The sequence below is a fragment of the Aegilops tauschii genome, chromosome 4, assembly GCF_002575655.3.
Source record: "Aegilops tauschii subsp. strangulata cultivar AL8/78 chromosome 4, Aet v6.0, whole genome shotgun sequence".
Taxonomy (NCBI): domain Eukaryota; kingdom Viridiplantae; phylum Streptophyta; class Magnoliopsida; order Poales; family Poaceae; genus Aegilops; species Aegilops tauschii.
In genome coordinates, this window is record NC_053038.3 from 32,110,836 (window position 1) to 32,134,231 (window position 23,396).

General features: G+C 48.7%; 1 protein-coding gene across 2 annotated transcripts; it reads left to right on the forward strand.

The window, feature by feature from the left end:
- Positions 1 to 645: 645 nt before the first annotated feature.
- LOC109770024 (uncharacterized) lies at positions 646 to 7,627 on the forward strand. 2 transcript variants are annotated; one of them, XM_020328721.4, is made up of 16 exons: positions 646 to 861; positions 1,022 to 1,093; positions 1,337 to 1,471; positions 1,836 to 1,943; positions 2,739 to 2,878; positions 2,966 to 3,094; positions 3,243 to 3,368; positions 3,634 to 3,786; positions 4,440 to 4,514; positions 4,671 to 4,791; positions 5,164 to 5,318; positions 5,385 to 5,617; positions 5,840 to 6,566; positions 6,659 to 6,745; positions 6,831 to 6,997; positions 7,230 to 7,627. In XM_020328721.4, the coding sequence occupies exons 1-15, from the start codon at positions 834 to 836 to the stop codon at positions 6,987 to 6,989; spliced, it is 2,448 nt and encodes an 815-aa protein (XP_020184310.1). In that variant the 5' UTR covers positions 646 to 833; the 3' UTR covers positions 6,990 to 6,997; positions 7,230 to 7,627. The 2 variants fall into 2 exon arrangements, with proteins under 2 accessions (XP_020184310.1, XP_020184311.1); XM_020328722.4 differs by having other exon boundaries at positions 656 to 861; positions 6,876 to 6,997; positions 7,230 to 7,612.
- The last annotated feature ends 15,769 nt before the right edge of the window (positions 7,628 to 23,396 follow it).

The window sequence follows — 23,396 nt, forward strand, 5'->3', positions numbered from 1 at the left end:
ATGTTTTTGTGGTGTTGACCTTGGCTATGGCGATCCATCTAGGTTCTTCAGGAGAAGCTACTTGCTCATCATACACCACATCATCCAGGTCTTCCTCTGTCAACCCAAGTTCCTTCATCATCTGCTCGACGTCGCCGATCCCTATGGAGCTCAAAGCCCCACCTGATGCTATTAGATCTCTAACCCGAAAAAACTGATCGGGTTGTCTGCGGAAACCCTAGAACCACCGTTCGCCGGCCTGACGCAGAGTGGATCGGCGAGGGGCGCCGATCTCTTGGATCTCTGAGTAGGTAGACGGAAGAGCCGACGGTAGGGGAGGAAAACGCTCCACGACAGCGTAGTCGCCTCCGGGAGAAACATGGCGTAACCCGCTCGAGGAAAAAAAAAAAGGAAGAACGTACTAGTAGTAGCTTTTTTTTTAGAGCTACGTGTGACAAATATAATGGACCAAAGAAACCAGGGACACGCCACCCGCAGCATCAGGCCCAATTCGTGGCACCGGCCCGGGTGCCGCATATTGCCTATACCCCCCTCCTCAACTCTTCCCCGCTATAGATCTGGACCGCAAGTGTGAACACGTGCCGACCGATCTCCCGCACGCCCCGCTAATGAGTCTATCTCTCTCTCCACTTCCCGCTCCGTCCCATCCCATTCCATAAAGCCAAAGCTGCGAAGAGTCTTGCCCTGGAAGCTTCCACGCCTAGCACCAAATCAACTAGTGAATCGCTTCTAGGGTTTACTAGGGTTTACTCAGGGCGAGGTTGCGCCGCCGCATTGTCCTAGTTGGCGGGGGCGGCGGCCGTCACCGTACGGACGGGTTAGTTCCGCGAAGCATGGAGCAGCTTGGGATGTCCCGTATGAGTACGTGCGGACTTTATAGGCCCGATCTGTTGAACGTTCCGTTCCCCTTCTACATTTCGTGCCCCGATCTGTTGATGTTCCGTTTCCCTTTTGTATTTCGTGCTCCGATTCGTTGAGTAGACTCTCTAATGGCGGGTTGTTGGTTCCCTTTTTCATCCAGGTGTGGGGAAGACGGAAGCACTGAAGCGGTCAATGGAGTTGTCCACCTTCATGGACACCAACCGGCCCATACGTGAGAACTCATTAACCTTGTTTCGGAACCCTCACGAAATGCCCTCTGTTATGTGCTATAGTTTAGTTTTTGTTAGGAGTCTTCCCGTCCAATCGTTAGTTCATATTGTGATTTTGAAAGGCCTCAAGCTTCCCTGATTCTTTAGTGTTTTAATGTTAAATCACTGCTCATGATCATGCGAAATTGTGAAAAATCCAAGTACTTTTCTTGTGTCTTGACTCCATTTGCAATTCCGTTTTGAAGAGATAATGGATGGCTTAACGGAGTATAGCGATTCAACGGGCTCTGTGAAGATGGATGGCTTTGGACCATTTCTAGAGGCAGCAATCAGGGAGAAGGCAGATATATCAAATTGCTTCATGGAGCAGATCATGTCTGGTATGTGCATTGTTACTCAAGTCATGGATTGAATGTATATTGTGTGAGGACTGCTTGGCAGAGTTCTTCGCCTGGGCTTTAGATAGGTTACATTCCTGTGTGTTTGTGTTCCTTTATTTAGGCCCTGTGCGAGACTTTAAATACTGTACTTTGTTGCTGCGATGCAGCTGTAATAATTCTGTTTCAGTTACTTGGGCTGCAGTGGAGAGCTGTGAAACGTTATCAGTGTGTTGCCTTCTCCCTTTTTGTTTGTGTTCTTTCTCTCTTTGATTAAAAAAAAAAGTATATTGTGTGGGCTCATTGTATGCTGTAATAACTGCTTTCTCCCTCATTGTATGCTGAGTTATTTGCTTGTTTCCAACAGGCATGTCACCTTTAACAGTGGCTGTGAATTATTTGCTTAACAAAGGCACCAATCCGAATAATGAAGACAATATCGGGTTTACTCCTATCCATTATGCTGTGAAGGAAGGTATTTTCAGCACCCATTCACATTTGTATATCGCCTACTTTGTTTCGGCAGAAATGTTTTTGCCAGTTATTACCCATTTTATTCTGTTGAGATCCTGCTTGACTTGGTTACTAATAGCATAGTTTCATCCGTTTGCTTTGTACTCGAAGCATAATAGCATAGTTAAAAAAGTCGCGCCTTAAGCTTTAGGTCGTAGCCATACGCCTAGCACTTAATCGCACATAATTGTGCTTACGCGTGTGCTTTGGTCAGAGAAGCACAAAGTGGTGGCAAAGCGCACAATTAACGCCTAGCATTTTTTTTGAAAGGAACAATTGTTATTCCATTACATAGACCTGCTGGTTAAATCACTAGCTACATAGTTCATTACAACTTCAGGAAACTGGTCTAACCAGATTTTATAACTGTCATTTCGTAAGCTAGCTCCATGTGCAGCTAAGCGCTGCATTATTACAAGACATAAAGCATACATAAAGTTTTACATTCTCAAAGGCCACTCAGTTGAAATTCTAGCATTTTTTTAAACTTTACATGATAGTACGTTACACCTGAGTGCCGACACTTGCAGTGTCCCTCTTGGAATCATTTTACCTCTGTGTGTTTTATACTTTCTAATATGACGTGTAATGCAGCTGTGCATTTTGCTTGTTTGTGCTCGAAGCCTGAACTGTAATACATTACTTCATTTAATTTCACAGTATAGTTTTTGGTTCATTTTTTCCTCAAATAAGAATGTCTAAAACAACTACTATTCACTGTAATTTAATGCCACTTCATACTTTCCATTTTCCCTAGAGAATGATGGATTGGTGCGATTGTTACTATCCAAAGGAGCTAGTGCTGATATATCTTCTCGTGAAGGGACGCCGCTACACATGGCTGTGTCCCTTGGGAATCTGGACATTCTTAAGACTTTATTGCAGCACAATGCTGATGTAAGAAATTTGTTTTTTATGTTTTGATATTTGTAGAATTACTTTGTTTTTTCACGTGAAGTAACTTTGTTCGCAAAATACCTGTAGCCGAACAGGGTTTGTTCAGATTTAGGAACACCGATGACTGCCGCGGCTCTCTTTGCTGATACTAAATGTGCAGCTCCTGGAAAAATTTCTGAGTCCGTTGCTTTAGAGTGCATGAAGCTACTTTTCAAGGTCTGGTAACCATCATCCTTTTTTCTACCTTGACTGCTGCATAAATGCAGTTTGGATTTAGTTTTACTAAATTCCTGAGCTGTAAGTTTAAAATACTAAATTATAAATATCCAGACTCATCCATTTACTACCTTGGTTGCCCCTACAGGCTGGTGCTGATCTCAACTTTTCAACTCCTGATACTCCATTAGTTATAGCAGCCAGCAAAGGCTTGTCTAAATGTGTCAAGTACTTGTTGGAGGTCGGTGCAGATGCCAATATTTCAATAAACATTGTAAGCTCTTGAAATTTGCTACTTGCTTTTCTTACTTGATTCATACTCCCTCCGTCCCAAAATAAGTGACTCAACTTTGTACTAGCTTTAGTACAAAGTTGAGTCACTTATTTTGGGACGGAGGGAGTATTATCTATGGCACTTCTGTACTGTTGGAGCACACGCATTAATTATTTAATTATTGATGATGCTTTAATGTATCATACTTCTTCTGTTGACACATCTTGTGATATGTAACTGTCTTCTATCTTTTTGTACATAACAGGGAACTATGACACCGATAGAGATAGCTGCAGATTCTGGAAGAAGAGATCTGATGGAGATTCTATTTCCATACACTTCACCTATTCCATCTGTGTCAAACTGGAGCGTTGATGGAATCATTATAAACGCACAATTAAGACACTTGAAGGGGAAGGTACAATTCCAATTTGAATATCATTTGTTTTGATGTTTCAGTTTGTAGAGCCTTGTGTTTATCCTATTTCTGAGATATGTAAAATAAGATGCATGTCATTCATTTGTCAGGGTGATGTTCTTTTTTCACAAAATCCGCCTTGGAGCTAAATATTAAATATGCAAAAATAGAAGTGTGGTTTTATTATGGCAAATAAAATCAGGAGGTCCTAAACACATTATTGTGAAACTGTGGTCAAATGGTCAATAGGGAACCAAATACTCCCTCCGTGCCAAAATTCTTGTCTTAGATTTGTCCAGATACGGATGTATCTAGTCACATTTTAGTGTTAGATACATCCGTATCTAGACAAATCTAAGACAAGAATTTTGGGGTGGAGGTAATACAAAATATAAACCCAGTCTCACTAACAGGTCGCATGGAGCAGACCATAAATAGGTTGCTCCATGGAGATAACATTATGATATTACTCACTGCAAGTTAGTCAAGTATGTTTTCACTTCCTCTAAAAAAAAAAAGAGTGTTTTTATTATAATCACCTCCACATGCACTTTGCATTGTAGATGCCTTTTAAGTTTTAAATCAAGCTTCTCCATGTTTCTTTACTTTACATGTTTCGTATGTATTAACATGCGTTAATCATCATGATTCAGCATAAGCAAATTGATAAAGATAGCAAGGTTAAGGGGAAAGAGGGTGCTGGCGCATTAAAAAAGTCCCGTTTCAAGGTATATCTTGCACATCTACCGTCATACCTTCCAACCTAGAGCTCTGTTTGTTCCATATTTGTGGCACATAATTTCCTATTTGGCATGATCTATACTTTCAGATTTAGCACTCTAATTCTGGGATGACAGATTCTGCTTACATTTGGTTTGATGCAGGAAATCACACTGGATCCTGCAGATGCAATGATGTATTCACAAAGGAGCCTTCGCACTGTAATGAGTAGTGAAGCACAGGCTTCTACTGATTGTGTAAGGCTGCGACCTAATTGGCGAAATGGTAACTACTGTGCTCAAACTTTTCTGTTCAACTTATGCCCCTAGTTTGTATTTATAGTTTTATACTGCACATTTACTAGTTTGTGATGCATGATAATACATCATATGAAACGCCTATATAAAGTGGTAGGTTGAATATTTTCAACAATTTGTGGGTTTGTAATGTAATGTAGGCTATTACATTTGATTAATATAATCTTAATTGTACAAAAAATTGTCAGCATACCATACTGATGCTTCTATGTTAGTTTTACTGCCTTTGGGTTCTTTATTTTCTTATATGCAAGGTTTTTTCTGAGGTTAATAGTTACAGAGTGCTTTATTGTTATCAAGAAGCGTTGCTGATTAGCTTTTCTGTATTATGGCTGAATAGATGATCAATCGATCAATCTGAGCAATTCACAAGCTGCAGGCCAAGAGTCTGTGAGCGGCTGTCGGATTTCTGATGAAAAAATTGACGGTAGTTCAACCCTTGGTTGCAGTGAGCAGGCTATTGTAGCCCAACAATTAGTGGACCAAATTGTTCAGGTAACCACTGTATGTTTTGTTCATTTTCGTAGAGAGCTGTTTTCAGTTCTGTTTTGCGTTTTGCAGATCTTTATCAAAGTTCTGGATTATCCATCAGTATCAGTTCAAATGGAGTGCAATACCTCAATTCGAGAAATGGTTTACATTGAACTGGCGAAGCGTCAGATTTGTCTTTCTGATCTCTATGTAAAATGTGATGGGCGGATCATCAGCCCAGAAAGCACACTTATCTTAAGTGTTACTGATTCTACTTATACCATCCTTCCAAGGTTAAGGGGTGGTGCTCCAAGTGACATAAGGTAAATACTTGTGATATGGTTTACATATCTGTTTTCTAATTTGCTGCTTAATACAAGAGTTATTTCTGGTACCTGCCATATAATTTTTTGCACGTTCCTCAAAGATGTTTTGTAATCTGGTGTGTATTGCAGTAATGTTCCAAGTTATCAACATAACTGACTTTAATCATTATTATGAATGTTTCCAGCCAATTTAATGAGTGCATGCATTTTTTGTTGCAGCTTTAGGAATCTATCAGTAGAGAATAGGCCACTCTATAAACTTATAATATCAACTGGTGACAATTTATTTGAGGTTGTTAAATTCAGAGGTAATTGGCCAATTTGGCTTAATGCAGAGTACTGTGTATTGCTGAGTGAATTTGGCCGGAGGATTTACAGGATGCTGTTTGAATTGCTTGAGCACTACCACAGCATGAACCGCTGCCTTGAAGCATTTACAGTTCATGATATTCTGTATCTACCCCGGTTCAAGTGTTTAGAATTTCTCAATGTTGCTCATCATCAGTCAACTAGAGAATTGTATTTCCAGAATCTTAGGGATGTTAGAACTATTCTGGTGAATATGTTACGGTATAATCCATCAAAGTTGTCTCCAAAAAGGGTAGCTGGTTTTCATGAACTCAATCCAACTATCAGCATACTCCCGCATCTGCTTGCGGTTGCAACTAATGAACTGCAAAACACCATAAATAAGAAGGAGGGTGACGCTGGAGTAACAGAGCAGTGGAGGAGACGATTTCTTGTAGATCCAGCAGGCAAGAGCTCTTCTGCGAGATATTGTTTGATATCGGCAGTCGATTTGCACTGTGATTACTTGAGTAACAACAACAGAGGTCCGTTCAATAATTGCTTTGAAGTCCTACAGCATGATTGGACGGCCAGTGTGCAGAAAATCCCACCAATGAAGAAAGTCCTAACTCATAAGATCTGGGACATTGCAAATCAGGTATGCAACTGGTTAAGGCACAAGCACAATAGGAATAAACGAATTTTGCCTGAGAACTGATAACTTATGCAATCTTTCCTCCACCATTGCAGAACTATGTTATCTTCGCCTTCCATCCTCGTCTTACTCGACATGCATGGAAGTTTGGAAGGAACTGGGTAACACACTCTCACGCTGGGGTATACACTATTAAAAACTCCATGTATTGATATTAACCAAAATTAATTGATAAAAACACCTGCCTAATGCTTTTTATCTTTAAAGCTAACCTCCAAGGAAGCAGAGGTTATACTCACCTTCCTATATCAGGAGCTCTTGTCGAAATGCACCAAAACTTTGCTCTGCGACTACACCGACCCAGCCCCGCCTGAAGGTCTGGATGACAACCAAACAAAGATGAAGGAAATACTGTATATGCAGTGATTGTCAGGGTGAGTAACTGGTTCATTGGTACTGTACATTTTAGTTGCAGTAAACTTTTTGAGGTGTACTGTTGTCCTTTTATACGTTCATATGTGATTGCAGTTTTGATGAATGGAGAACTTAACTCACAGAGTACTCCTTTTGTGTGTTTGTTGATTGATGAAGAACTAGTTTTCTATATGTTCATGTGATCTCAGTTTTGGTGAATGGAAAACTTACTCACCCAGTTTTTTCTTTCAGGGGCTCAGGCGTCTCAGGCGAACAGAATGTCTGAAGAGCGTTGCTACACGACAGTCTGTACGTGCCATTTTTGCAGGGCAGTCTGTACGCGCCATTGATAAATGCTGGTGCATGGTGGATTGCTTGGTTGTTCTCGCGTCGGCTGGGAATGTGCCGTGTGTAAAGTGATTTTGATGTCTGAAATATGTAGAGACTAGGGAGAGTGTCTGTAATGCTATCAATTCTGCAGAGTACTGGGCAGAGTTTGCCACGACTTTAAAACCATTTAGTTCTAGTCCATCGACAGTACAGTTAAGACTTCAGTCAATGGCCAATGGTCTGTAATGCTATCAATTCTGGTGCTCATTTTGGGCACGTTTGATATCCATTCATTTTAACAAACACTTGCTTTTAGTCTCTATCCATTCTACGTATGACACGAAGCAAGCGATTTTAGGATGTAGACACTTTGTGCTGCGGATTTTGATTTAACGTGACGCAGAACGAAAGGCGTTCAAAAATATAGGTCAAAATAATGTATCGAGGCAGATAAAATTCTGCCAACTCCGTCATCATCACCTGGTGCACCACGCTTGTATTCCCACCGCCAGGAGGCTGAGGAGACGAGAGGACTGCCCTAGCTCAGATGATGAAGACCGCAACCTCGCCGTTGCTTCCCATGAACATAAGCAGCTATACCTCGGAGCCAGTCTACGATGACGCCCATGAACTCCTCGGGTTCGAAGATTAGAGTAACTCTAGCAGACCCCGTAAAAATTCGACCCGCAAAACGCCTTTGCGATTTCACGAAGATTGCGTTTGCGGATCGAAAACATGCGCGGCCGAACAGAACCCGTATCTAAACCTGCATAATTTGAAAAAACACTTTCGCGGGAGAAATTGCACAAATATAGTTCATCACATACTACATAATTCATCACATGATCAACGAACTACAAGCATAGTTATACTACATACTACGTTAAACTAGTACTAGAGGGGTCGGATCTGACGGTGGCGAGGTCGCGGCAAATGGACGACGCCGTGGAGGAGCTGGACGCTCAATCCTCCTCGCCGGAGCTGCACAGGTCGACGTACTTCGCCGCCTGCCCCGCGCGGATGCGGCGCCACTCCTCAGCCTTCTCGTTGGCGGCGACGTTGTCGGCGACCGCCTGCCGCCACTCGAGCTCTTCAAGCTCCTCGGCGTGGCGCCAGCGCTCCTCCTCCTCGCGCACGCTCCGCTCGGCGATGGCGGCAGCAACGGCGTCGAAGTCCGTGACGTAGTCCTCGGGCCCGACGACGCCGCGGCGGCCGAGCGGAGCGGGCTCCTCCTTCACCGGGACGAAGGCGAACGGCGCCGGCGGCTCCGGCTCCTCCTCGATGTCTGACCACTCCCTCTTTACAGGGAGAAAGCCCGCGCCGGAGGACGAGGAGGATCCGGCATAGGAAGACCTCGCGGAGGAGAAGGACGCGCGCCGACGGTCGTACTCCTCCGCCTCGCGGCGGTTGAAGCTCGCCGGCGGCGACATCCCATGGTTGGTCCACCTCCGGGCGCCGCACTTCCTCGCGCCGTCCGACCGGACGCGCCGCTCTCGCTCCGGGTCCCTCTCACGGCCGGATCTGCTGCCGGAGCCGCGTCCGGAGCTCCACATTCGCTCCCACGTGGCGGCTGGAGGCGGGGCGGGTGGTCGCCGGCGGCGAGAAATTGGGAGAGGGAAAAGGAGAATCGGGTGGCTCGCGGCGGCGGGGGATAGGGTTTAGACCCGCAAAAGGGTCGCGGAACCGCAGTTATAGTGCTCGGAGCGTGTGGTTTGCGTGCTGCGGCAAAATTTTCTGCGGGCCGGGCGAGTATGCGGGCTGTGTTCTGGCCGGAAAATTAGGCCGAGCCTGCATACTCACCGGAATTTTTACGGGCCGGGCGTTTTGCAGGGTCTGCTAGAGTTGCTCCTAAGTCGTGCGGTAGCTCGTAGTCCTAGAGGCTGATGGCCGTCTGGTGTGGAGACCTACCGCTGCCGCCTCCGCTATGGGTGATCATGTGCAGGTGCTGCTGCAGGTACGAGTCAGCCGGAGGATCTCGTACCCGTACCCGGTCCTCACCAGTGAACTCAGCGCGTCCGGGCCGCGCGACACCACCGGCCCGATCTTGCTCGACCTCGTGAACAGGGCAAGCGTCTCAGGCATACTACATACAGTCTGCACAAACACAATTTGTTTATGAAGATGTTGTTCTGCACATCATACCGCAATGATTGGATGCCCAGGTTAGAGCCGGACAGCCGGCGATGTGAGGATGATGCCACTAACAAGAACATCTACCTTTGGATCAAGCACAGCCGGAATCATCCTCACAAGACCAACACAATGTTATAGGATGATGCCAAAACAAGAGCACTATAAGATATACGAGTTGTTGCAGCGTCCCCCGCGTTGCTCTGGCTGGGGCGACTCGGGCGGCACTAACCCTAAGCCGGCCGCCGGCCGCTCCTCCCTCTCTCCTCTCCCTTGCCGCTATCGGAGGGGGTCGACGGAACACCGCGCGGCCGTCGGGGAATGTGGCGGCGAGGATCTGTCCATCCTGCCGCGCGTGGGTGGCTTTGGAGTCGAGGTGGTGCGATGGTGCTCTCGGCCAGCGGCAAGGCGGCGGCAGCGGTGCCTGCGGGGCGTGGTGGCCTCGGGGGCACCCGCCCTGGATCTGATGTCGTCCTACTCCATGCCTTACGATCTGGTCGCCGGTGCCACATCCGAGGAAGGGGATGGGAAAGTGTGGAGCCCGGAGAAATCCAAGGCCGGATCTACCGGCCACGACGACGGCGACGCCTGCGGGTGTTGTCCCCTACATTTAGGCGTCGTGAAGGTTCTCCCTTCTGCTTCTGCCTTCCTCCTTTGCTCGTGTACCGGGGTGAAAACCCAAATCCCTTCGGATTGGGCGGCAGCGACGCTCGCGACGTCGTCATCTTCATGGAGGTGTCGCCTGCGGTGAGCATGGGAAGGTGGCGGGCCCGTCTTGGTTGGGTGGCGTTCAGCGACAGTCTCGATCGGGATGTTCCGGGGGAAACCCTAGATCTGGGTCTATCGGATCAGACGATCCCTCCCCGGGGCATCGTTTTGGAGCAACTGCTGGCTGGAGGGGACAAGATGAGGAGCGGTATTACATCTACCGCAAGGCCGATGTCGGATCTTGGTGGCATTGCGCTGCGGAGTTTCAGCGACATGCACGTGTGGATGGATACGTGCCGGATGGTGGCATCGTGGTGACATCGATATCAGGCGTGTCAAGGTGATGCGTTAGTTCTTGCTCTGAAGATGGATCGTTGGAAGACGGTGGCGGTGGCCTCTCAGAGTGCGTCGGACCAGTGTGTGCCCCAGCCCAGCAACGTGGCTTGGTCGGGGCCTCCGGCTTTAGATGTTAATTGGTGTGATGTATGTTTGGTATTCGGCTCGGACATTCGGCAACCCTTCATCAAGTGGATAGGAGTAGCGACATCTGTTGCTAAGATGGTGGCTTCAGACTACCTGATGTATTTCTTTGTAAGGTCTTTGTGAATAATTAGTAAAATGGCTGCATGCATCGCCCAGATGCAAAGGCGGGGGATCATCCTCCTTAAAAAAACGAGTTGCATACATACGCAATAGTGTTGTGTGGAAGTAGACGCCACACCTACACTGGCGTGTGGGGTGGTGCGGGGATGTGTTGTTGTTGCAGCGGGGCGGATCTGGAGAGCCTGATGGCGTTTGGTGCTCGGACGCTGAGGCGGCGGCCCCGAAGCTCTTCTTCAGCGTCGACGGCCATGGTGGCTGTGTCAGCAGCACCATGGCTGTAGCTCGAGGGCGTCGGTTCTCTGCGGTAGTGCGTCCACCCTCGGCTGTGCGAGGGATGCTTGGTGCTGGCCGGTGGGTTGGTTGCAGCTGTTGCGCGGGGCGCCGGATCTGACCAGAAGTGGCCGGCTATGACTCCTGCGATGGTGATGGGGTAGCCTAGTCGATGGCTCTGCGTGGTGCAGGTGGCGGCCGCGGGGTTGTTCTCATCGGCGACTATGGGCTCTGGTGGCAGGTGGTGGTTTAGGAGGGCGGTGGCTCCCGTGTGCCGATTCGAGTGGGGGGCTTCCGTTGGCTGCTCGGGGAGTAAGCCTTGCCCAGGTCTTAGTCGGAGCCGACAACGGCGACGCCTGTGAGCGCCACACACCTTGGAAGTGTCGTTGTTCGGGGGCCTACGACCTATTCTCTCGCACTCCGAGGGAAACCCCTGTTCCAGGTTCTTGGAGCGGACGATGGCGACGCTTCGGTGTCGTGTTCCTTCTTGGAGACATTGTTCTGGAATGGTCTTGGTCTGGCGAGCCATCAACTCGGGTGGTGCACGGCCTCAGGACCGGTGTGGAAGTCGGAGCGGCGGCTCCAGATCTCGACGTCATGGAGGGATGCCAGTATTGGTCACGTGGGTGGCAGTGTCGTTGGCCAACCTGGTGCGCGGCCTCGGAGTCGGCGTGGAGGTTGGAGCGGCGGCTCTGGATATGGTTGTTGGGTGTCGGCTCTGGTTGCTCGGTGATGAAGCTGGTGGTCCGCCTGGTGCGCGGCCTTGGGTCGGTGTGTATGGTTTCCGTCTGTAAATCTGAGTAGCGGCTCCGGAGATAGTTGTAGGGTGTCGGCTCCGGTTGATCAGGCGACAGAGCAAACGGCTCGCCTGGTGCACGGCCTCGAAGTTGGTGTGGATGCGGAAGCGGCAACTTCGGTTTCGGTTGTAGGGTGTCGGCTACAGGTTGTTTGGGTGACGGAGCCGGCGGCTCGCCTGGTGCGCAGCCCGGGGTCGGCGTGCGTTGATAGTGCCTTGTGGGGGCGCGTTGTAACGGTTCACTTTTTTTAATGAATCGGATACTAAGTGACCGCGTTTAAAAAAACCCACATTGGCACAATTCATATGGAACAAGTCACAGGTGATGGTACCTTCTGAATGATGCCTCCACCGGTTTGAGTGCCCAAGGCACCTTCTTCAGATACATTTTCTGCTTTGAATAATAATAATAGCCTTTGAATAAAGCAGATGGTCGCAGATATCCACACAAAAAATAGTACTCCCTCCGTTTTTATTTACTGCACATAATCTAAATCTATATGATGTGAAAGTACATTCAACAATGAATCTAATAATATTGATTTATTATTGTATATGTTAATTTTGTCTATAAACTTTGTCAAAGTTTGCAAAGTTTGACTTTGACCAAAGCTAATATGTGGAGTACATAAAAATGAAGGGAGTATATTCCTTTATATTCCCTTCTCATACCATGTCTTGGACAACATGATCAAGAGATTGCACGTATCCATGTGGACCACCACTGTCACCATGGCCTGTATCCAGGGCCGGTCCTGATATTTTGAGGACCCGGGGCGAAACTATAATTTCGAGGCCCTTAAAAATAAACACTATAAGAATATATGATCACATAAGTGCACAAATCTGACAGGACATGTATTTGATGAATATGGTTTCACGCGCAACCCTTCTGAATAGTTAATTTGAAATAATACTAGTTGTATAAAAAAATCAGACTTTTCTTTTGTAACATAATACATAGTTGATTATTATATTCGTGTATGAAGTTTCACAAGGAAATGACATTCTAAGCAAAAATGACAAAGTCAAAGTTAGATTGAAAAATATTTTTTGATGAATAGTAAGGCCTCGATTGTATTTTCTTCTCTAAGAATACCACTGGTCCCATTTCTTCACATAGCTTCATAGGTGAGTAGAATGGTCGACCAAGTTTTATATCGCCAAATTTCAGAAAGTTTTGAATTTTTCTAGTATTTTTTTAAAATTTATTATTCATACGGGTGTAGATGGAACCATGTTCACCTTTGTATTTTCGAAAAGCAACATTCCTATTAAATAATTTATACATATTACCTTCAAAATTTCATCTAACAATCATCAATAAAATTCACTTATGATTGAGTCGATGGCACCTCTCAGTAATTCTATCAAGTTAACCACACTTTGTTTTCCTTTTCCTCTTTTTATCAAATGCATATATTCTAGGAGTAGGCGACAGTATGACACACAGATCAAATTAAATAAATCACCGCAAAGCTATGCATCAAGCATGCATGCCAATATAAAATACTCAATTAGCAATATAGATATGGGAAATAGGTAATATTACCTCGGACTCGGATCATTCGGATCGGTGTCGTGATCATCTGATCGGGAGATTTGCGATGTTGCGATTTATATTGATGTGTGATGGAAGGCGCTCGGCGATCTGCATCACTGTGTGTGCGTCAATCGCGTGAAGAGCGGAGCAGATCCAGTGGAGTTCGTCGACGTGGCAACTCGTGAACTTCGTCAGCACTGCCTGCCCTTGGAGTCTAGCATGAACGCCGCTCCCGCGTCCGCCCCCACCACCGGCTTGCGGTTGTCGCCGGCGCCGACGTAGGAGGAGAAAGCTGCGACGGCGAGACCAGGCTGCCCATGGTTTGTTCGGCGATGACCATAGGAGATCGGGGAATAGATTGAATAAGGAAGGTCATAGAGATGAGAAGGAAACCCAATAATCGGCTAGGGCAACGCAACCAGGCTAAGTATTTTTTGTTTGAGAGAAGCGTACAGGCAATCAGATCAAATCCCAACTATGATCGGCTTCGTGGGCTACCTGCATGCATCTTCTGTGTGCGCAGTCTCCCTGGGCCATGGCCTACATGGATAGTACCTGGGTTGGGGCCCTATATGTCAGCGACGCTAACCAACGGGAGGCCAGCCCTGAAGATCCACAGCGGGAGTCAAGCTCTGAAGATCAACATCAAGCGACAACAGGTTCAGATACTGTTCCTCATCCGGCAATGGACGGAACAACCGCGAGGCCCAAGACTCCGAGTGGGCCTGCGGCGCGGCCCACTCGAATCAAGACGAAGCCCAGGTGGAACGACAGCCCAGAGTGGACTTGGTAGTTTAAATACAAACTTGTAATGTTCGGTGTACTTGGCTAGGATTTGGACGACGGCTTCGGCCGAGCTGTAAAGAACGGTGGCTGTGAGGGAGGTTGGGAGGAAAAACACGCCATCGAATTCCCCTTTCTCCATGAACCCTAGGTTCCTCCTCTAGATTGATCTCGGTGCTTACACTTGGTATCAGATTCGGTGGTCCTGGCGTTTCCCCAACACCACCACGAGACGCGGTGGCGGGATCAACGGCGAGCGGCGGCGGTGGAGAAGCTGTCGGAGGATGGGCGTGGCGTGTACGAGCTTCTCCGCGTGGATCTCGCGGTCGACCTCGACAAACGCTTCAAGGAACAAGGTGCGGATCTCCTCAAGGCCATGGAGAAGCTGATCGCTACGAGTACCACGACCCTCGACGGCTTGATTTCCTTGCGGGTGGATGGGGTCCGCGATGAGCTCATGCTGGACTTGGAGCAGATCCGCAGCAACAATTCGAAGGGGAGCCCTTCGCGAGATGATGCTCCCTCACCATCGCGTTTGGCTGGGAATGGCCGCGGCGGCGCCCCGACTGATTCCCTCGGCTTCGACCACGATCACCGGGGGAAGGCGCATAATACTTATGTCCCTCCTCCGATCATAGGTGCACGTGAATCTAGTCTGCAATTCCGTCATTCTATGGGCCATGATATGACTTCCCTTGATACTGCTGATTCGTTTGCATTTGGTGCTCGCTTGGAACTGCCGCGATTCGATGGAGCGAACCCGCGCTTGTGGCAAACGCGTTGCGAAGATCAGTTCCGTTTGTGGTGTACCCCGACTCATCGGTGGATTTCCTTGGCAACGGCTCAGTTTGAGGGTGTTGCTGCTCGATGGTTGGAATCTATGCAACGTCGTCAACCGCATGCAAGTTGGTCTGAATTCTGTCTGAGTTTGCAGAGCCGTTTTGGCCGTAATCAGCATCAGACATTGTTGCGTCAGTTGTTCCGGATTGCTCGGACGTCATCAGTAGCTGATTATGTGGAGCGTTTTGCTGATTTGTATGATCAATTGTCTACGTATGAGGAGGCACCCAATTCCTTGCATTACACTACCAGGTTCCTCGATGGTCTTAAACCTGGTGTCCGTGTTGCTGTTGCTCTGCAGAAACCGCGTGATCTTGATGCAGCATATGATTTAACTCTGTTGCATGAGGAGTTGGGGGAAGGAATTACACCTCTGAATCAAGTTCCAGCTGTTAAATCAGGCCCTATGCCTTTACCACTACCTCCTCACTGAGCTCGTAGCTATGAGGATAAACGCAGTGTGGAAGTTCAGAAACCGGTTCAGACTGAAGATAAGTGGTCTGCCTTAAGGAGTTTTCGTAGGTCTAAAGGATTGTGTTTTGTCTGTGGTGAGAAATGGTCTAAGGATCATGTGTGCAAGTCGTCAGTCCAGCTGCATATAGTTTAGGAACTCATTGATCATATTCAATCAGAAGAAACAACATCCACTGATAGTATTGCTCAGGATCAGATGTCTGTTTGTAGCATGCAATTGTCTGCTGCTGCTGTAGGGAAACAGTCTAATGCACCAACTCTGCAGCTGTTGATTGAGTTACAAGGCATGGAGCTTATATTTCTGGTTGATTCAGGCAGTATACATTCCTTCATTGACAGTAATCTGCAGCATAGGTTGACTAATGTGCAGACACATGCTCCTGTGACAGTAGCTGTAGCTGGTGGAGGAACCCTGCAATGTGATTCTGTTCTGAAAAGTTGTTCATGGAGCTGTGATCAGTGGAGTTTGCAACTACTTTCAGGTTATTGCCCTTGGCCAGTTATGATGGAATAATTGGGTTGGACTGGCTTGCTCAACATAGTCCTATGCAGGTGGATTGGGTCCAGAAATGGATGTCCTTCTATTATCAAGGACATACAGTTACTTTGCAGGGATTGTTACCTGAAGATGTTGCTGTTACAGTGGTTTCCATCTCATTAATTAGACCAGTGGAAGAAAAGGTGAAACATCCAGAGTTGCAAGTGCTGTTGGATAAACATGCCGTGGTGTTTGAAACTCCTACCACATTACCACCTAGGAGACTTAAAGACCATACTATTCCACTGATTCCTGGAGCAAGACCAGTTTCTGTTAGACCTTACAGAATTGCCCCACATCTCAAGGATGAGCTGAAGAAACAGATCAAAGAACTATTGGATTCAGGAATGATTAGGCGTAGCAACAGTGTTTTTTCTTCCCCTGTGTTGTTGGTCAAGAAAAAGGAAGAAGGCACTTGGAGGATGGTAGTGGATTATAGACACTTGAATGCCATTACACTGAAAAGCAAGTATCCAGTGCCTGTCATAGATGAACTTCTGGATGAGTTGGCAGGAGCTTGCTGGTTTTCTAAACTAGATTTAAAAGCTGGATATTATCAGATCAGGTTAGCACCAGGGGAGGAATATAAGATAGCCTTTCAGACTCATAATGGCCATTGTGAATTTAATGTAATGGGCATGGGTCTGACAGGAGCACCAGCAACATTTCAGGGGACAATGAATTTTGATCTTTCTCCTGTTTTGAGGAAGTGTGCATTGGTTTTCTTTGATGATATTTTAATATTCAGTAAAACATTGAGAGAGCATTGGGAACATTTGGATGAAGTATTGTCTATTTTTCACAAGGAATAGTGGAGAGTAAAAATGTCTAAGTGTGACTTTGCTCAACCCAAGATAGCATACTTAGGGCATGTCATTTCTGCTGAGGGGGTGTCTACTCACCCTGACAAGATAGTGGCTGTTCAGCAATGGCCTACTCCACAAAATGTGAAAGAAGTGAGGGGTTTCCTTGGTTTGAGTGGGTACTATAGGAAATTCATTAAACACTATGGGATTATTGCAAGACCATTAACTGACCTGCTTAAGAAAGGAATTCCTTTTATCTGGACCAGTATAACAGAGGAAGCTTTTGTCACACTCAAACAGGCTCTGGTGTCTGCTCCTGTGCTGGCCTTGCCAGATTTTACCAAGCCCTTCATGATAGAAACCGATGCTTCTGAATATGGTATTGGTGCAGTGCTGATGCAACAAGGCCACCCATTAGCATTTGTTAGTAAAACATTAGGGCCCAAGAACAGAGTCTGTCTGTATATGAAAAGGAGTATTTGGCTATCTTGTTAGCAGTGGATAAATGGAGGCCCTATCTGCAAGTACAACAGTTTACTATCAAAACAGATCAAAGGAGCTTGGCCCATTTACAGGATCAGAGGTTGCACACAGTCTGGCAGCAGAAATGTCTTACTAAATTACTGGGATTGAATTATCACATCCAGTACAAACAGGGTGTGGACAATACTGCAGCTGATGCTTTATCTAGAAGACCTCTAGATCAATCCCAACTCTATTCCATTTCCAGTAATCAACCTGCCCGGCTCCTTGAAATTATAGAAAGTTATCAGCATGATGAGAAGGCCTTAGCCATATTGCAACAATTAGCTGTCCGACCAGCTTCTAAACCACCATACAGTCTGGTGAATGGGCTGCTGAAGTATAAGCAAAGCATTTGGATAGGTCATGATCCTGCTCTCCATCAGAATTTTTTTGCTGCCATCCATGATAGTCCCTTGGGTGGGCATTCAGGTTTCCGAGTTACATATAAGAGGATACATGCTCTTTTCTCTTGGTATGGGATGAAGAAGTTCATATTGGCCCAGGTACAGTCTTGTTTAGTTTGTCAGAAAGCTAAACCTGAAAGGGTTCCTTATCCAGGTCTGCTGTCACCATTGCTAGTGCCCCACCAGGCTTGGGACACTATTTCAATGGATTTTATCAGTGGTCTTCCTCAATCTTCTCAATATAACTGCATCCTGGTTGTGATTGATAAGTTTTCCAAGTATGACCACTTTATTCCATTGAAACATCCTTTTAATGCTCATAAAGTGGCAGAGGTATTTTTGGATAATGTCTACAAGTTACATGGCATGCCAAAGCTCATCATTTCTGACAGAGATCCCATTTTTACTAGTGCTTTTTGGAAAATGTTGGTTGCTAGAACAGGCACTCAACTGAATATGAGCACAACAAATCATCCTGAGACAGATGGGCAAACTGAAAGAGTGAATTAGCAGGTTGAGTGTTATCTTAGGTGCTTCATCAGTGCTCAACCTAACAAGTGGAGTAAATGGATATCTTTGTGTGAATTTTGGTATAATTCTAACTGGCATTCCGCTCTGGGGAAGTCTCCCTTTGAAATACTGTATGGGTATACTCCCAGATACTTTGGCATTAGTGAGTCCGATACGGTTGCTCCAATGGAAATGCAAGAATGGTTGCAGTCTCATCAAGCAGTTACCGAAACAGCCAGATAGCATTTGTTGAGAGCACAACAACGAATGAAAAGTCAAGCGGACAAGAACAGGTCTGATCGAAGTTTTGCTGTGGGAGATCAGGTTTTCCTCAAGATGCAACCATATGCCCAGTTGTCACTTTATTCCAGAGCAAATCATAAGCTTGCTTTCAAGTTTTATGGGCCTTTTCGTGTCTTGGAAAAGATTGGGGATAGAGCATACAGGTTGGATCTTCCAGCAACGAGTCGTTTGCATCCTGTGTTCCATGTTTCACAGCTGAAGCAATTTCTACCACGAGAAGCTGTTGTCAGTCATTCACTGCCTACCCCTCATGCTGCACTTCAGTTTCCAGTTGCGGTTTTGCAACGAAAGCTGTGTCAAGTTGGTAAGCGCACTGTCGTTCGAGGACTGATACAGTGGTCTGATTCTTCGCATGCGGATGCAACCTGGGAAGACTTGGAGTATATCAAGCAGCAGTTTCCCCGTGCTCCGGCTTGGGGACAAGCCGGCTCTCAAGGAGGGAGGATTGTTAGCGACGCTAACCAACGGAGGCCAGCCCTGAAGATCCACAGCGGGAGTCAAGCTCTGAAGATCAACATCAAGCGACAACAGGTTCAGATACTGTTCCTCATCGGGCAATGGACGGAACAACTGCAAGGCCCAAGACTCCAAGTGGGCCTGCGGCGCGGCCCACTTGAATCAAGACGAAGCCCAGGTGAAACGACGGCCCAGAGTGGACTCAGTAGTTTAAATACAAACTTGTAACGTTCGGTTGTACTTGGCTAGGATTTGGACGGCGGCTTCGGCCGAGCTGTAAAGAATGGTGGCTGTGAGGGAGGTTGGGAGGAAAAACACGCCATCGAATTCCCCTTTCTCCATGAACCCTAGCTTCCTCCTCTAGATCGATCTCGGTGCTTACACTATACTTGGGGGGCCCGGGGCGGCCTGCCCCCCCTCTCAGGGCCGGCCCTGCTTGTATCACAACAAAATCGCCAGGTTAGACAAAAATAAATTAAGATACGTATCATCGAAATTTTAATTATACTCTGCAGTTAATTTCTTAGGAAAATGCTTCTTTTTGCCCGACTGATCCCACGCGATTGTAAGCCGTGTTGAGCGATCTACACGTGTCCCTTGACAGAGGCTCCACTGCAGCGGTCGTCGTTGGCTCTTGAAGCTCCGATAAAGCGCTCGCGGGCGACTCCGACGCTGCAATGGAGTTCCCGCCGGCGACTCCGAGGCCGCAATGGAGCGCTCGCCGGTCCCGATGCAGCGGTCGTTGTCGGCTCTCGAAGCAACAATGGAACGCTCGCCGGCGGCTCCGATGCTGTAATGGATCGCTCACTGGCGGCTCTGGCGTTGCGATGCAGCGCTTGCCGGGCTCTCCAACTGCTTCCCGGTGCTGTGATTCGACGGCGGTGCTACTACGACATCAGCAGTGCTGCGACCGTGGTGGTTTTGCAAGACAGCATTTGCTGGGGAGGGTTGTTAGAATGCCCCGACGGCGAGCCGCTCCGCTCAGGACGACGCCGATGTAGCTTTCCGAAGCATCACCGGTGCTCCGATGGAGCATCGTCGAGGCCGCTGGATCATTATTGTTGCTGCAATGAAGCATCTCCGGGCTGCCGGAGCATTGTCGGCGTTGTGTTGGAGCATTGCCGAGCCGCCGGAGCATCGCCGGTGCTACAACGAAGCATCGCCGGTGTTGTGTTGAAGCATTGCCGAGCCGCCGGAGCATCGCCGGTGCTACAATGAAGCATGCTTCAGTGGAGCATCACCAATGGGTCAAGGGATGCTCGTGGCAGCGTCGTTGTCGCAACTCGCAACCTGGCGCCGCACCTGTGGCGCATGGCGAGCTCGTGGGCGTTTTCCTGTGAGATGACGGAGCCGCCGCAACCTGAAGAAACGAGGACGCTGTGCACATAGCCGATAGCTAGCTGGTCTAGAGATCGAACGACCCAAACCAAACCAAATAAACGGCTGTCAAGGCGGTTTAAAAGTCCCTAACATCAGCCGGTTTACGGCTAGCAGTGGCCTCAATTTCTTATGGAAGATGTAGCTTGTTGTCATCAATATAAAAGAACCTTATTGTATTGTTGCACACTACCAGAACTCGATCTTCAGAGTCAAATAAAATCCGTATGGTTAGTGTCAGAATGAAGTCTAAAATTTTAAGTTGTCAGCTTGATTGCCTGACATAAAACGAAGAAATATACTTCACTGTCGACCGCAAAAATTAACCGGCAATTTTTATTAAAATTATGCTTTGAATTAACCGACAATTTTTATTAAAATTATGTTTTGAATAGTACGTAGTACGTACTAGAAATCCTTGGAAGGACAACAGAACAGAGTATAGACTACTCATTCAATCCCGTAACCGTAAGTGTTCAGATTCATAAGTAAAACGCCTTAATTCAGTCTAGGGGAAACTTTACAAGAGAATTCAACATCCTTTGTCTCTTTTACACGCAATTCATCAGAAAATAAATCACCTTCAACAGTTGCCGTCAAGCAACGTTAAGCACTAACGTACACTAAGCAACATGCAACCAAAATCAAATGAGAAGGGAGGAAAAGGAAGCAGAAACTCACTAGTCCAGTCCATGCCACTGCCAAATCAATCCAAGGTAGTACCCAATCATCAGCTACCGGCCAGTAAAAACAGACAAGAAGGCTATGTGCTCGTTCAACCCGTGCATGACAACAACAAGCGCCCTGCATCACCAAACAAGGACAGACCATGATGATCAATACAGTAACAACAGTGGACACCCTTTTTTGTGGCGGGCTGAAGAAAGAAAGGATAAATTTTCCGTGAATTTGTTCGTGTTGAGTATGTATTGTATATTGCACGTGTATTGGATTTGTGGCCCACCTCCTAGTCTTATATAGTTGAGGTAGAAGCCTTCCCTTGTATTATATATGCGTGCACCAGCTGATCAATATATCGTATTGCAAATTATCTGTCTACATGGTATCAGTTTTTTAGGCTTTTCTTTCGCTTCCACCGCCGCCGTCGCCGCCACCCAGCCGCCGCCGCCCTCGCGCTCCTTCGTGCTAGCCACCGCTGCCTCCTCTACTTGCTACGTGCCGCCTGCGTCATCTCCCATCCAGCCGGCCTCGCGTAGCCTCGTGCCGCATCTTCTCCCTGCTACGCGCCGCCCTGCATCGCCTGCTTCGCTAGCCGCCCTACATCGCCTGCTTCGCTAGCTGCCGATCCCACTCGATCCCGCTCGCTGCACCCTGCATCCCCAGCCGCCAGTCACGCCCGATCCGGTAGCCTGCACCCCGCTGAGCCGCTGCGTCCCGTGACCGCTGAGCCACTGCGCCCTGGCCCGCTACCGCCGTTGCATCGCGCCGCAGCATCCCGTGACGCCGATGCGTCCCGTCTCGCTGCCGTGGCTGCGTCTTCGCACCGTAGCCGCCTCCCTCTGTCCCACGCGCGCCTTCGCTAGCAGCTGCGTCTTCCCCTTCGCGTGCCGCTACCTTCAGCCGCCCGCGCCAAGTCGTCGCCGCCGCTCCCCACCACCGCCGCGCAGCGCGTCTCCGCGCGCGCCGTCGCCGCCACCGCCGCCGCGCAGCGCCTTCCCGCGCGCGCCGCCGCTCCCCACCGCCGTCGCCGCCACACAACGCCTCCCCGCGCGCGCCGCCGCCGCTCCCCATCGCCGCCGCCACCGCGCGCTCCCACGTGCCGCCGCTGCCGCCCCCTTCCTCTTTCCGCCTCTCACGGCACCACCTTCCGTTTGACTTGCCCCTACACTTCCCAGCAGAACGGCCGCGCCGAGCGCATTCCCCGCACTCTTAATGACTGCGTTCGCACGTTACTCTTTCACTCTAACGTGTTCGCTCAGTTTCGGCCCGATACCCTCGCTACCGCCACTCTCTTAGTAAACATTCGTCCGTGTCGCCCTCAGTGGAACTACGCCCCTCACCAGCTTCTCTTCGGCACACTACCGTCCTATGATGGTCTCCGCATCTTCGGGTGTCTCTGTTATCCTAGCACCGCATCCACCACGCCACACAAGCTCGCACCATGATCCGTCCCATGCGTCTTCCTTGGCTATCCTCCTAACATCAAAGGTTACCGGTGCTATGATCCTGTCACTCATCGTGTGTACACCTCGAGGCATGTGTACTTTGTCGAGACGGTGTTCCCTTTTTTCAGGTTCCTCCGGCTTTGGCCCCTTCGGCGCCGGCCCCCGCACCCCCTTCATGGAGCGATGCGCGGCGGCAGCCCCCGGCGCCCCCCCGGCACGGCGCCCTCTGCCGCCACCACCTGGCTTTGTGACTCCCTCCCCCGAGGTCGAGTCCGAGCGGGCCCCCGGGCCCCCGTCTCCCTCATACGAGGTTGAGCCCGGCACCCCGCCCGCCCACCCTAAGACAGGCACGACGTCACCCTCGCCCGTCGCCTCTTCCGCCGCCGGCTCGGCTGCCGCCGCTGCCGCCGCGACACCCGCCGGCCCTGCTGCCCCGCCACTTGGCGTGACTACCCGTGCCCGAGCAGGAGTGCTTCGGCCCATCACGCGCTACTCCGCTGACGAGTATGTGTGCGCCGCCTCGACATCGACGCCATCACCCGTCCCCACCTCCGCCCGCGCTGCTCTTCGGCCCCACTGGCTAGCTGCGATGCAGGAGGAGTTCGACACCTTACAGCGCAACCGCACGTGGCAGCTTGTTCCGCGACCCCCTCGTGCCAACATCATCTCTGGCAAGTGGGTGTTTCGCCACAAGACTCGCCCGGACGGTTCTCTCGAGCGCTACAAGGCTCGGTGGGTGGTTTGTGGTTTTCGGCAGCGCGCGGGCGTGGACTTCACCGACACCTTTGCCCCGGTTGTGAAACCGGGCACGATTCGCGCCGTGCTTCAGCTGGCGGCCTCGCGCGCCTGGCTTGTGCACCAGTTGGATGTCTCCAACGCCTTCTTGCACGGCCATCT